The 12117-nt window shown below is 41.9% G+C and overlaps 1 protein-coding gene across 1 annotated transcript; it reads right to left on the bottom strand.

Annotated features, from left to right (window-relative positions):
• Positions 1–1265: 1265 nt before the first annotated feature.
• On the bottom strand, positions 1266–11048 carry LOC133472549 (gastrula zinc finger protein XlCGF57.1-like). Its single transcript, XM_061763548.1, has 3 exons — positions 10641–11048; positions 9989–10134; positions 1266–3644 (listed from the first exon to the last, which is right to left on the bottom strand). Exons 2-3 carry the CDS (start codon positions 10113–10115, stop codon positions 1921–1923), a joined length of 1851 nt encoding a protein of 616 aa, XP_061619532.1. The 5' UTR covers positions 10116–10134; positions 10641–11048; the 3' UTR covers positions 1266–1920.
• Between the last annotated feature and the right edge of the window lie 1069 nt (positions 11049–12117).

Genomic DNA, 12117 nt, shown 5'->3' with positions numbered 1-12117 from the left:
AGGAAGAACGATAGTGTTACCTTCAGAGGGGGGGGGGTAGGCCGGTAACGTAGTCCAAGGCAATGTGGGACCAAGGGCGGCTCTGGATGGGTAAGGGGTGCAGCATACCAGCTGGGAGCAGATGTGAAGTTTTTCCTCTGGCACAGACGGAGCAGGCTAGGATGAACTCTCAGGTGTCTTTTACCAGGCTGGGCTACCAGAAGTGTTGTTGGATGAATTGGATGGTTCGGGTGATTCCGGGATGGCAGGTTTGGAGTTGTGGGCCCACTGAAGTACTTCAGAGCGTGCAAAATTGGGGCACAAAAAGGCGGTCTGGAGGTCCAGTCTTGGGATACGGTTGGGTTCTCTGAGCCCTTTTGGCCACTTGTTCTACCTCCCGCGTGGCAGTCCCAACAAAGCAGGAGGAAGGAAGAAACTTGAGGTTGTCTGCACAAATACTGTGGTTACACATTTAACAGCTCAATGAGGTGCAGGCGAGTACATTTTCCATTTGTAGCTGCGTCACAGCTTCCTCACTGTCGTCGTTTTGACCATCACGTCTTGAAGCAAGGACCTGACAGCCGGCCCTTTCACACAGCCTTCCCGGTGGTAAGCAGCCAAGTACGCTTATTGCCCAACCAACGTTGACACTCTGTATCAGGGCATGGACAGGGAGAGGACCTGGTTCCAACTTCAGGCATCCCCCTTCTATGACACAGCAGCAGCGATGGATGGATTGTCATAAATTTGTTTATGCACATAGTGTGTGTGTAATACTGTAAATTCGGCATGGGTGTAATTTTACTGTATGTTCATTGTAGTATCTTTTGTCACGTTGATTCTTGTTAAAGTGGCACTAAGCAGATATCCGTGTTTTCCCCCCTAAATACATCAATTATGTTTGAAGAGAATACATACGCAAAGACAATATAACAATATAGTGCTGAATTGTTGAGCTATAGCTTATGCATCTTTTTCACCGTTTGAATTTTCCCGAGTGTCTCGTCATCATTGTAAGTCGAGTGTGACGTCACGTGGTCACTATCTGAGGGAATCTTGAACCACAATCTAAACGGGCACAAAAAATTCGCTCCAGTGTGTCTTCTCATGTGTCGTTTTCCAACACTGAGAACATTTCCATCGTTTGTTGTCAGTGTGACATGTCATATCGTCGTCGGACTTTTTGGGAAGCATTTTGTTTTTGGAAGGTTTCCAATGGATTAAAGACATTTCAATTATTTTTAATGTTGAAAATGGATTTGATAGACAAGCAAATGGAGTCACCCTCACTGTTTGAAGAGGAGTATTTTATTAAGGATCACACATCCACTTTACAGTTTGCCACCAAAGGTAGAAGTTTCTTCAATCATTCACTTATTTGATATTAACTTCACTAAAACATAGTATATTAAGTATATGTCTTAATGGTCAATTTTTCACTAACGAGTTCATTTGATGTATTTTTTGCACAAGAAAATTAAATGCTGTAATTTCCAATAATAATACGTTTTGGAGCAATTGGTAAATAACTAATTCCCTTTCAAACGCCCCCTTTTCATCGGCAAAGTCGAAAATTGCAAAAGCACTAGCATAGCTGCTGTGGGAAAAAGTAATGTACTATATTATAACGTGGCAGTAATTAGTCATATCTTATATATCGCAGCTGTCTTGTAGAATCCCCTCACCTTCAAAATGACAACCTTTCAGGAAATAATCATTTAAAAAAAATAAAATACAGCTCGCTGTAATGTGCTGAAAAATGACGAATTTAATAGGATGTCATTAAAATTATAAAACTAAGCTAAACAGTGCTAACTCTCAACAGTTGCTTGCAGGAGGCTTTCAGAAAATATATGGACAACGAGAAGATACAATACAAGCTGGAACACAGAATACAAGAAGGTAGATTTTAGTAAGTCGGGAACATAGTAATTGCTTTTTTTAAACATTTACATTTGCATTCAAAGCTTCTTGATCACTGCTACTCTCACCAGCACACTTGTGTGTCTTAGCCTGATACTTATAAGAGAATCTTTGACCACAAACTGAGCACGAAAAAGGTTTCTCACCAGTGTGCGTTGTTGTGTGTAATTTTAAGTGTCCCTTCTGAGTGAATCTTTGACCGCAAACTGAGCAGGAAAAAGGTTTCTCACCAGTGTGAGTTCTTGTGTGTGCTTCTAAGCTTCCCTTTACAGAGAATCTTTGACCACAAACTGAGCAGGCAAAAGGTTTCTCACCAGTGTGGGTTCTCGTGTGTCTTATTAAGTGTTCCTTCTTAGAGAATCGTTGACCACACACTGAGCAGGAAAAAGGTTTCTCGCCAGTGTGGATTCTTGTGTGTCCTTTTAAATCTGTCTTCCGAGTAAATGTTTTACCACAAACTGTGCAGGCGAAAGGTTTCTCGCCAGTGTGGGTTCTTGTGTGTATTTTTAAGCTTCCCTTCACAGAGAATCTTTGACCACAAACGGAGCACGAAAAAGGTTTCTCACCAGTGTGGGTTCTTGTGTGTAATTTTAAGCTTTCCTTCACAGAGAATTTTTGACCACAAACTGAACAGGAAAAGGGTTTCTCACCAGTGTGGGTTCTTGTGTGTTTTTTTAAGTGTCGCTTCATTGAGAATCTTTGACCACAAACTGAGCAGGAAAAAGGTTTCTCACCAGTGTGGGTTCTTGTGTGTATTGTTAAATCTGTCTTCCGAGTAAATGTTTTACCACAAACTGTGCAGGAAAAAGGTTTTTCGCCAGTGTGTGTTCGAGTGTGTATTTTTAAGCTTCCCTTCACAGAGAATCTTTGACCACAAACTGAGCAGGCAAAAGGTTTCTCGCCAGTGTGTGTTCGTGTGTGCATTTTTAAGCTTCCCTTCACAGAGAATCTTTGACCACAAACGGAGCAGGAAAAAGGTTTCTCTCCAGTGTGGGTTCTTGTGTGTATTTTTAAGCTTCCCTTCACAGAGAATCTTTGACCACAAACTGTGCAGGAAAAGGGTTTCTCACCAGTGTGGGTTCTTGTGTGTATTTTGAACTTTCCCTTTTCAGAAAATCTTTGACCACAAACTGAGCAGGAAAAAGGTTTCTGACCAGTGTGGGTTCTTGTGTGTTTAGTTAATTTTCCCTTCTGAATGAATCTTTGACCACAAACTGAGCAGGCAAAGGGTTTCTCACCAGTGTGGGCTCTCACATGTTCTTTTAAAATGCTCTTATAAGCAAATGTTTTCCCACACTGAAAGCATTTCCATCGTTTGCTGTCAATGTGATATGTCATATCATCTTCCGGCTGTTCATCATCATCATCTTCATCAGTGTGAGCAGAGTGTAACGTCATGTCGTCACTATCTGATTGTTGAGCTAAGAGGCCGCCTGCTTGTGATCCTCCACGGTGGTTTCGGTCACCTTCTGCTGTCATGTGTTGACTTGAGCTGCTGCTTGGAGGCTCCGCCCCTCTGCTCTCCTCACTTGGACCTTCATCTTCACTCTTCAAAGGGACACCAGTTGATGGAAACTTGGTGATTTCCTCTTCGGTGTGGGGGCTCACTTCCTCCTCCTCTTTTTTTATCAAAATGGGCTCCTCTTCCATTTTCATGTGGTGGAGCTCTTCGTCCTCCACTTCCTCTTTAATGTGAGGGGGCTCTGGCTCCTGCCGCTCAGTACGAAGATCTTCAGTGATGTCTGCAAGACACAAGGCAAACATACATGGTTTGGTAAATGTTTTCTCATGTTGTGACTTTAATGATGTGTGTTATGGTTTAAATTTATACTTAAGGTTAATGTGAAAGCCATATGAGTTTGATATATTGTAAATAATAAAATTGGGCAGGTCAACAACAACAACAATAATAAAATGTGAAAAAGTATCAAATAATACAGTTCAGGAAAACAAGTTTCAATAAAAGGTAATACAGTGGACCCCTGCATACTCCCGGTTTGTCATTTGCTAATTTTTCTGGATATATATATTTTTAAATATAAGAGTGGCCTCTTGTAAACATAATTTCAGCAGCAGTGAAGTCAATCCAAAAACATGCAGTTCAAAATAATTTGACAAAGTCTCACCGCATTCATCCCAACATCGCCATTTACAAAGTTTGTGAGGGGTGCTGTACATGATTGCTGCACCTGTTTTTAGCTAATGAATCCTTTATTCAAGATGCGCTTTTATGGAATGTGACATTTTGTAAAGATGTAATTAAATCACATTGCACAGTTTGCTTTGTTTGCATTTTGTTTTCAATCAGCCCCTCTGAATAATTTCAAGTGACCTAACATTGACAACTTGTTACTTTTTATTTCAGTTTTGATGTTTAATGTATTCAATAACCTGCCTTGACACTATAATTGCTAATCTCACATAATGCAGTGACAGTTTTATTTACAGAATCACACATTAACAGAAATATCAGGTTTAGTGATATTTTAAGCGAGTTACGAGTAGTTTTCCAAGTCAACGAAAACATGATACTTCAATGAAATTAACGTGGTTTCACGCATAGATGAATTCTGAATCATTTTACTTGGAGTGGGTTGCTGCAGCAGCCTCGACAGCAAAAAACATTTGTATAATAAGTCTAGGGGTGTATCCCTATTCTGGCCGATGATGGAGGATTGTTAATCTGACGTGCAAAAAAATGTGCGCGGTGCAGTAACATTGCTCGATCGATTTAGTGGTGGTAGTCGTCGTAGGAGCAGTGGTATTAGTAGTAGTCATGATAGCAATTGAAGTAGTAGTAGTTGTAATCGTCGTGATAGAAGTCATTGTGATATTGGTGGTGTTGTGATTGTGAAACATGTTGGAAGGGTTGTTTCAAAAAAATGATCTATCGTCGAAATGCTTCCTTGAGTATAGCCACTTCCTGCCACAAATAACATGCATTACGTCAGTTTATGTCCAGAAATCTTCACCAACATCTGTGAGTACATTCCTATTTATGTCCACATACACTTCTGAGAATATTTGGGCTGGAAGTTCCCAAATAGTTTAGTATTCGAGTATCCTATTGAAATTGTGATTAAATAATTGGGTATTCAGATACATTCTTTCTTAGTTCAAAGAGCAATTATGAATACACAAGAAAATAAGCCATTTCACTTAAAAATCAACCACCATTTATTTGTATTTCTTAAATTCACATGGGGGAGAAAACTTTCTTTTCTGCAAATATTTTCAGTGAGGCAATTTCAAAATATATGAAACGAACTTCAGTTTAAATTTTGCATTTTTTCTCCTGAGCATTTGTTTTAATTACAAAAAGAAAAACATAAGGCATTTGTAGCGGACACGCCATGAAAAGATGACACCGAGCACCGCGGTCTCCGGCGAGATAGACGACCACGGAGTTGCGAGAGGTAACTTCGCATACAGACGCTAAATGAATCGACGGCCATCATCAAAAGAAGCAAGACACAGACAGACATTTGCTTTGCCATGCCGACGCTAAGTGAATTACGGGCACCCGGAGCTTCAAAGCGAAGACCAAAGATACAGAGTTCGCCCTAGGACGCTGAGTTAATTAACTTTCATCCGGCCCGGAGGATTTCGCCAGCATAGGCGCCTCCGCCCTGTTGAGTACCGCGCCCCTTGGGAGTTTGAACAGACAACAGCGACACGCACAGGCGACGGAACGACGCTACAGACACGGGTTCATGAAGCACAGTCTGTACCGGACTTGGTCGGGAGCTAATATTTTAAGACCCTTACATGAACGCCACTAGCGACTGTATTGCTGCAAACTTCCACGTCTGATGTCGATTCTGTTGTCGACTGAACCGGATGAAATGTTTCACTCCACACCACACAAATGCCACATTGAAAATAGTAGTGTGACTGCAGAGCATCCCGCAAGCGCTCCATTTTTATTTAACCCATATACGCGACACATTTGTGGCTGTCCATTGATGAGCTTAGTGTCACGAATTGGATGAAGATTGGACCCAAGAGCAGACGGAGGCTGAGAGGTTGTGATGAAGAGTTTATTGAAAAGGGAAAGGTGGACGGTCCTTGAGATGCGCTGGCGGGTTGTTGAGGCAGAGAATGCGTGGCAGGCAGTGACGAGGACAGGTGGCTGGATTGACGGCGAGGTGACAGAGATCCACTTGACGAGGGACACCGAGGATACACCGAGGACAAGGAAGACACGAAGGTCTCAACGACGACAAGGAATTGAGTAGGCTTACTTGCTTACTTACTGCTCGGAAGGTTCAATACTCTGGCAAGGTTTTCTGGGATCAGGGAGGCTTAAATGCTTAAATGGTAACGAGGGCTGATTGGTGACAGGGGCGCGGCCGAGGAAGGTGCTGGAAAGAGAGCGAGGAGGGGGGGGAGAGAGGGTGCAAAGCGCCACCCAGGCTCCAACAGAAGAACTGCAGGATGGCGCACGACACTAGAACATCAGAACTAAAATGATGAAAATGAAGACTGCTCGATAGGAAACACACTGTATTACCATGTGACATTTTTGGGACAAACTTTGCCACTTGCAATCATTTTTTTTCACCAACAGCAATTGACTCAAAATGGAGCCACTTGCAGATACGATGCGAGTACACTTGACCATTTGCCTCACATTGCTTCAATCAAAACTGTCCCTATGACAAGCACCCAGAATGAAGTCACATTGTAGTCGCACATCAGAATAAACTGGACACAAATTTGACGGGACTCCTGATTCCTGGAAACCTGAGCCCTTCGCATTCACGTTAAACTGACTGATTTGCGCGACGTTCATCTTGGCTCTTCCGCCGCATTCCGTGCGTCTTGCTTGACAGACGTGTCACGTCGCCGGCGTTTACCTTCCTTATCGGTCTGAAATGATCCCAAACTTTTTTCCCATTTGTCTTCTCCGACGTCGTCTCCATCTTCTTCTTCTTCTTTTTCTGTTTAACGGCGTCTTGCAAACCACTGCGTCATCTGCATTTGTTTGGCGCTCCTTAAATCCAATATGTACGCTCCACTGCTGCCTTCTCTCCTCGCACCGATGACGTAACCGCGTTGTGCTCGTCCGTCCGCTCCGTTGAGCTTCACAATTTCACTCTTTCCTGCCGTTGACAGGCAGCTCCCGTATATACACACAAGGGTGCAACGTAAGATTTTTTGTCTGGACATCCTTACCCGGAGCCAACCCTCAAGAAACCATTCTAAATCTACTCCCTCCGCTTCAGTCAAAAGTGATGCGATCAGTATTGTGACCGAATACTCTGGCCCTTAATGGACCCAGCAACCCCACAAGCGTTGAGACAAGCGTTTATTACAATCGATTACAGTAGCGTATTATTCATAGACGTAGCCTATAGCAAGGTCTTGGAAAGGGTTCTTTAGATTTATCCCGATGTGTAACTTCATTTAGCCCTAACCTAATGAAATAGATGAACAAAACAAACATGGAAAAGGTTTATGGTCAGAAGATCCATCCATCCATTCTTCTGAACCGCTTATATCCTCACTGGCGTCACGGATGTGTTGGCGCTTATCTCAGCTGACTTTGGGGTGAGAGGCAGGGGACACCCTGAACTGGTCGCCAGGCAATCGCAGGGCACACGTATAGACAAACGACCATTCACACCTTTGGACAATTTAGAGTCTTCGATCAACCTCGCATGCCTGTTTTTGGAATGTGGGAGGAAACCGGTAGGAACGCCATTGCACAAAATGGAAAGTACAATAATTGCGACTTTCAAAAGCTTCTCAAGACACTCCAATTGATTCACAATCAAGGGATTTATTTGCCATTTATGTTACCAAAGGCAAAGTTTTATGTACAGAAATAGAATGCAGGCCATTTTAATTTGTATGTTACCTTTGCAATAAAAAGGGAACTGGCCTGTCTAAATGTGACACACTGTCGGACTATTATTGGTAATTTTTTCTCATATCTACAGAAATGTACAATTTGCATGATTTAAATTAGAATGAGTCTCCCGTTTCCACACTGAGTGGCAAATTGTGTGACAATTTTTTATATATCAAGAGATAAGATTTTGTATTGCTAAACTTAAAAAAAAAAAAAAAAAAAAAAAAAAACGATATCGTTACAGGCGGAGCAAAACGATTGCCGATTCGATTTTGTTTGAAGCTGATGTGTTTTGGGTCATAAGCATATCCTTTTTTTCCCTCCATACTTTGGCCTTTCCATCACTTTGGTCGAGGTTAATCTTGGTCCCAACAGTCCATAAAACTTTGTTCCAAAACCTTCGTGGCTCCAATGTTTAAGCAATCAGTCTAAACGGCAACACCTGAGCAACTAGAAACACCTGATCAGTCACGTGTTCCAATAGTTTTGGTCACTTGAAAAGTGGGCGGCTTCCAACAAAAGGTGCTCTGTCCTGAGTTATTTCAATGTAAATACCATGAAATAAAAGCTGGAATTCTAAACTTTTGTCTCATGTTCATCTTTGTATCTGAAGGGTTTCAGATCTGCGCGGCAATGTCTTCTTCAGTATTCACCAGAAACAAAGGAATCGACCTTGCTGTTCCAATACTTTTGGAGGGGACTGTAATTCTTGCCATTTTATAATTCCACGAGAAAATTGTCCAGTTATTTATTTGTCATTCATGCAAAAAAAGGAGGACTGTGGTTGTGCCAGCCTATACTATGCCATTAGCAATGATGACGAGGAAGATGATGGGGGGCAATCGAGCGCCATTCAAGCGAGCACCACCCCTAACTTGCAATATGGGACCCCGTGGTCAGCTGATTTTGCACACTTTTCGAGGACTGTGACGCCAAATCTTTTTTTGCGCCAGGGTCTGGTTTAATGTAAAGGACCAACCATTTTAGAGGATTTTGACCAATCTTTCAAGGCACACAGAATATTTTGTTCTATGGCTATATAAACATGGCCCCCACCCAAAACAAAATGAGTTCCATCTTTCAAACAAAAGTTTGTTTCTACCTTTTTCCATTCTTTAGTAATGAGGGGTAGAACATGGGTAAGTAACACCAAAATTCTAAATTGTATGATGCACTACTGCTATCTAGTGGCCGTTTTTATGGGGATTAAAATTGCTCTCAGGCCTCATCCTTCTGGTGAGGAGTGACGTCAGCCCCCTTCTGAAGCCAAGGGTGCACAAAAACGTAAAAGACGTAAAACTACGTCTTTGGGATTCGGTGATCAAGTTCTAAAAGGCATCAAACTACGTTTTTGGTATTAACTAATGTCATAATTCGGTCTGTGAGGCAGACGCTCTAACCAGTTGTCACCGTGCCGCCACATTATTTCACCTTCCATGATTCTTGCTCAAATATGTTCCCAATTTTTTTACAATATTCATATGTAGTAAATAGTCATGAACGATTGTAATCATGTTTGTCCTCCAAACCCCTTTTGAACAAAGCATTAATTTTGACTTCGGATTTCAAAACTAGTTATGCATCAATTTATTGTCTATGTGTAATAATATGATGAGGCGATTCAACATTGCTATCTATGGTTTTACAATCATGATGGCCGTCTGAGGAAAAGCGTATTCACAATGTGGCCCGCGACAAAAATGAGTTTGACAGCCCTGATCTAAGGCGTCATTCCTGTCGGTCGGAGGAATATTTTTCTTCCCTTGCCTTTTTTTTCTTTTCATTTTGTCTTCTCTCTTTTCCGCCATGACGCTTGCTTTCTCTCATTGTCGCTTGCACCCCGCCTCCTCCTCCTCCTCCTCCTTCCTCTGAGGGAGGGACGTTCACCTCAAGGCATCGTTGCCCTCGATAGGGTGCCATTCCTCATTGGAGTTATCCAGAGGCTTGACGAGCACACATAAAGTGCACGAGACCCCCCCCCCCCCCCCCACCCATCCCTGTTAAAAAAACACCATTGAAATTCTTGAGTTAACTGTTTTTGTTTTTTATTCGGGGGTTGGCCAGCCCCCTGTGGCCTCAGCCACCACATAGCTCCGCCCCTGCCGCAGACCCACATGGTTCACATTATAGGATGTTAATTATGTTATATTAAATGCATCCTCAAACGCCGCCAGTAAATAAACACAGGAATATCATTTCCATGAGAACGCATGCAACAAGTGAACCAACCTGCTCTGTGCAGCGCAGTTGGAGGCTGCAGAGTCAACACAGCGTCCAGGAGTTGACATTGTGGCTCCTTCTCCTCTTGTGGTCCAAAAACTTCTTCCTTGTACTCTGCTGTCCTTCTTGCACACATTTTCACAACACTTTCCGCTCTATGTTGGAGGGATGAGAAAAGCGAGTGCAAATCGGATGTGAAACAATACTATTGAGAGTTGGACATTGTGGCTTAAAAAGTACATTACTTTAAATGGCAATGCATCAAGGGCAACAGGAGGAAACAATAGAACATGCAATTATGCATTATAAGAAACATGAGACAGAAAGACAGCTAATTTATGTATTCAAATTTGTGTTGAAACTTTATTGACATTATTCTACAAAAGAATTCAGATGGGGATAATAATAATGATTCAGAAAATAATTGTTTCAGGACATCATTTCAGTATCTCAGACAAACAAAGCTGATAGAATGTAGTTGTTGATGTGTGTGTGTGTGGTTTCTTTTTTCTTTTTTTTAATATATTGTGGTCCCAACTCCTTACAAGATAGAATGTAGTTGTTCGTGTGTGTTTTTTTTCCTCACTACATTTAAATGCTAGCATTAGATATTGTGGTCCCCACTGCTAACTAGTAGGTGGCGGGAAGAAGAACACTTTACCTCACGCTTGATCTCTGCTTAGCGAAGTGTTGATCACAAACGCGTCTCTTTGTTAGCGAGCTAAGCTAAGCTAGGCTATGCTATGCTATGCTAGGTCGAGAAGCTTCAAGGTGCACGAGACGCCTCCAACAGGACACGAAGATTGAACGAATGGTGTTTTAGTCCACCAAAGTCGTGATCAGGGACGTCCCGCGTCGAGGATTCACAACATTCGATCCAAATTCCGGAAGATTTACTGAAGCGCGATCGTCCCTCCTCCCGCAGAGCGAGAAGCGAAAGGAGATGTATTACCCATGATCCTTTTCGGCAGGAATATTTAAAGCGACAGGCCACCGACTCGAGCCTATTGGACATAACAAACTGGCAACAAAGCCGCCACGGAGGCGATGATTCGTGACTTAAGGCCTCGTTATACGCCCGCATTGCATCACGTGACCGACCCATTGGCTCACATGGTCCCTCTGCGTCACATGACGCGCGCACGGCAAAAATTGTTGCTGCGTTCGAATGCCGCGGAGATCATATCTCGTGATTAGTCGGTTTTAGTCACATGCTGATTGAGGAGTATCTGCAACATTTGCACAATTAACATTGTCCCAGATTATCGCACTACTTGCTTGAAGTTTCGGCGCCCTTTGCACGACGGTCATTGCACCGGACTATTGCAATATTAGTCATTTGAACTGCTGTAAGTGCGAGAGGAGTCTGCATTTTTTGCACAATTGTCAAAAAAAAAATAATAATGTACCGGCATTATCAGATAACTATTAACCCTTTATTGCTCAGTGACTGTTTTTTGTCAATGTGTTTATGTCTCCAAAGTGTTCTGTGTGAATTGATCGTCTGTTGTCGTACTCGAGCGGCTCCAACTACCGGAGACAAATTCCTTGTGTGTTTTTTGGACATACTTGACAAATAAAGATGATTCTGATTTTGATTCTGAAATTGATTTGACTGTGTGTGATAGCTATCACTGCAAGTCAATTCAATTTGTGAAAACAATTTAGGAATTTAGGACAGCTAATTCACATAAGTTTTATTAAACTTTGGTCAACGTCAAATGTACTTGCTTGTGAATTAATTAATTGCTTGTATGGCTAGCAATGGTGTGGGCTTTAGGCAGAGGAAAAAAGAAAAAAGAAAAACGATTCAGAGAGAAAAGAAAAATAAATAATAAAATAAAATAAAAAAATAAAATTCAAAAAAAAGGTTTTCTTTCTTAAAAATTAAAACCAAATCAGGTTTTTCCTTTTTTTTTTTTTTTTTTTAAATTAAAAGTGATTAAAAATTAAAAAAGCAATTAATACCTCCCCTTCAGAAACAAAACTGTTCAGTAATTGTTTCCTATTAACGTGAGGCAGTGTTTAAATCAAGTTATGCTGTGTAAAGAACATCTGCGAACGGAAGGTGGCAGTATTGCTTCTAGCAATGTAGCGCCTTTCATTGGCACAGCTTGTTTGTTGTCATCGTTGCGTTG

Source organism: Phyllopteryx taeniolatus, chromosome 23, assembly GCF_024500385.1.
Source record: "Phyllopteryx taeniolatus isolate TA_2022b chromosome 23, UOR_Ptae_1.2, whole genome shotgun sequence".
NCBI classification, from domain to species: Eukaryota; Metazoa; Chordata; class Actinopteri; order Syngnathiformes; family Syngnathidae; genus Phyllopteryx; species Phyllopteryx taeniolatus.
This window is presented reverse-complemented; position numbering and strand designations above follow the sequence as displayed.

What these genes read in the sequence shown, in the direction of transcription:
- LOC133472549 (XM_061763548.1), bottom strand. Translation starts at nt 10,115, where the DNA reads ATGTGTGCAAGAAGGACAGCAGAGTACAAGGAAGAAGTTTTTGGACCA. An exon ending in AACTGCGCTGCACAGAGCAG is followed by an intron (nt 3,645 to 9,988) that starts GTTGGTTCACTT and finishes TGTGTCTTGCAG; the next exon opens with ACATCACTGAAGATCTTCGT.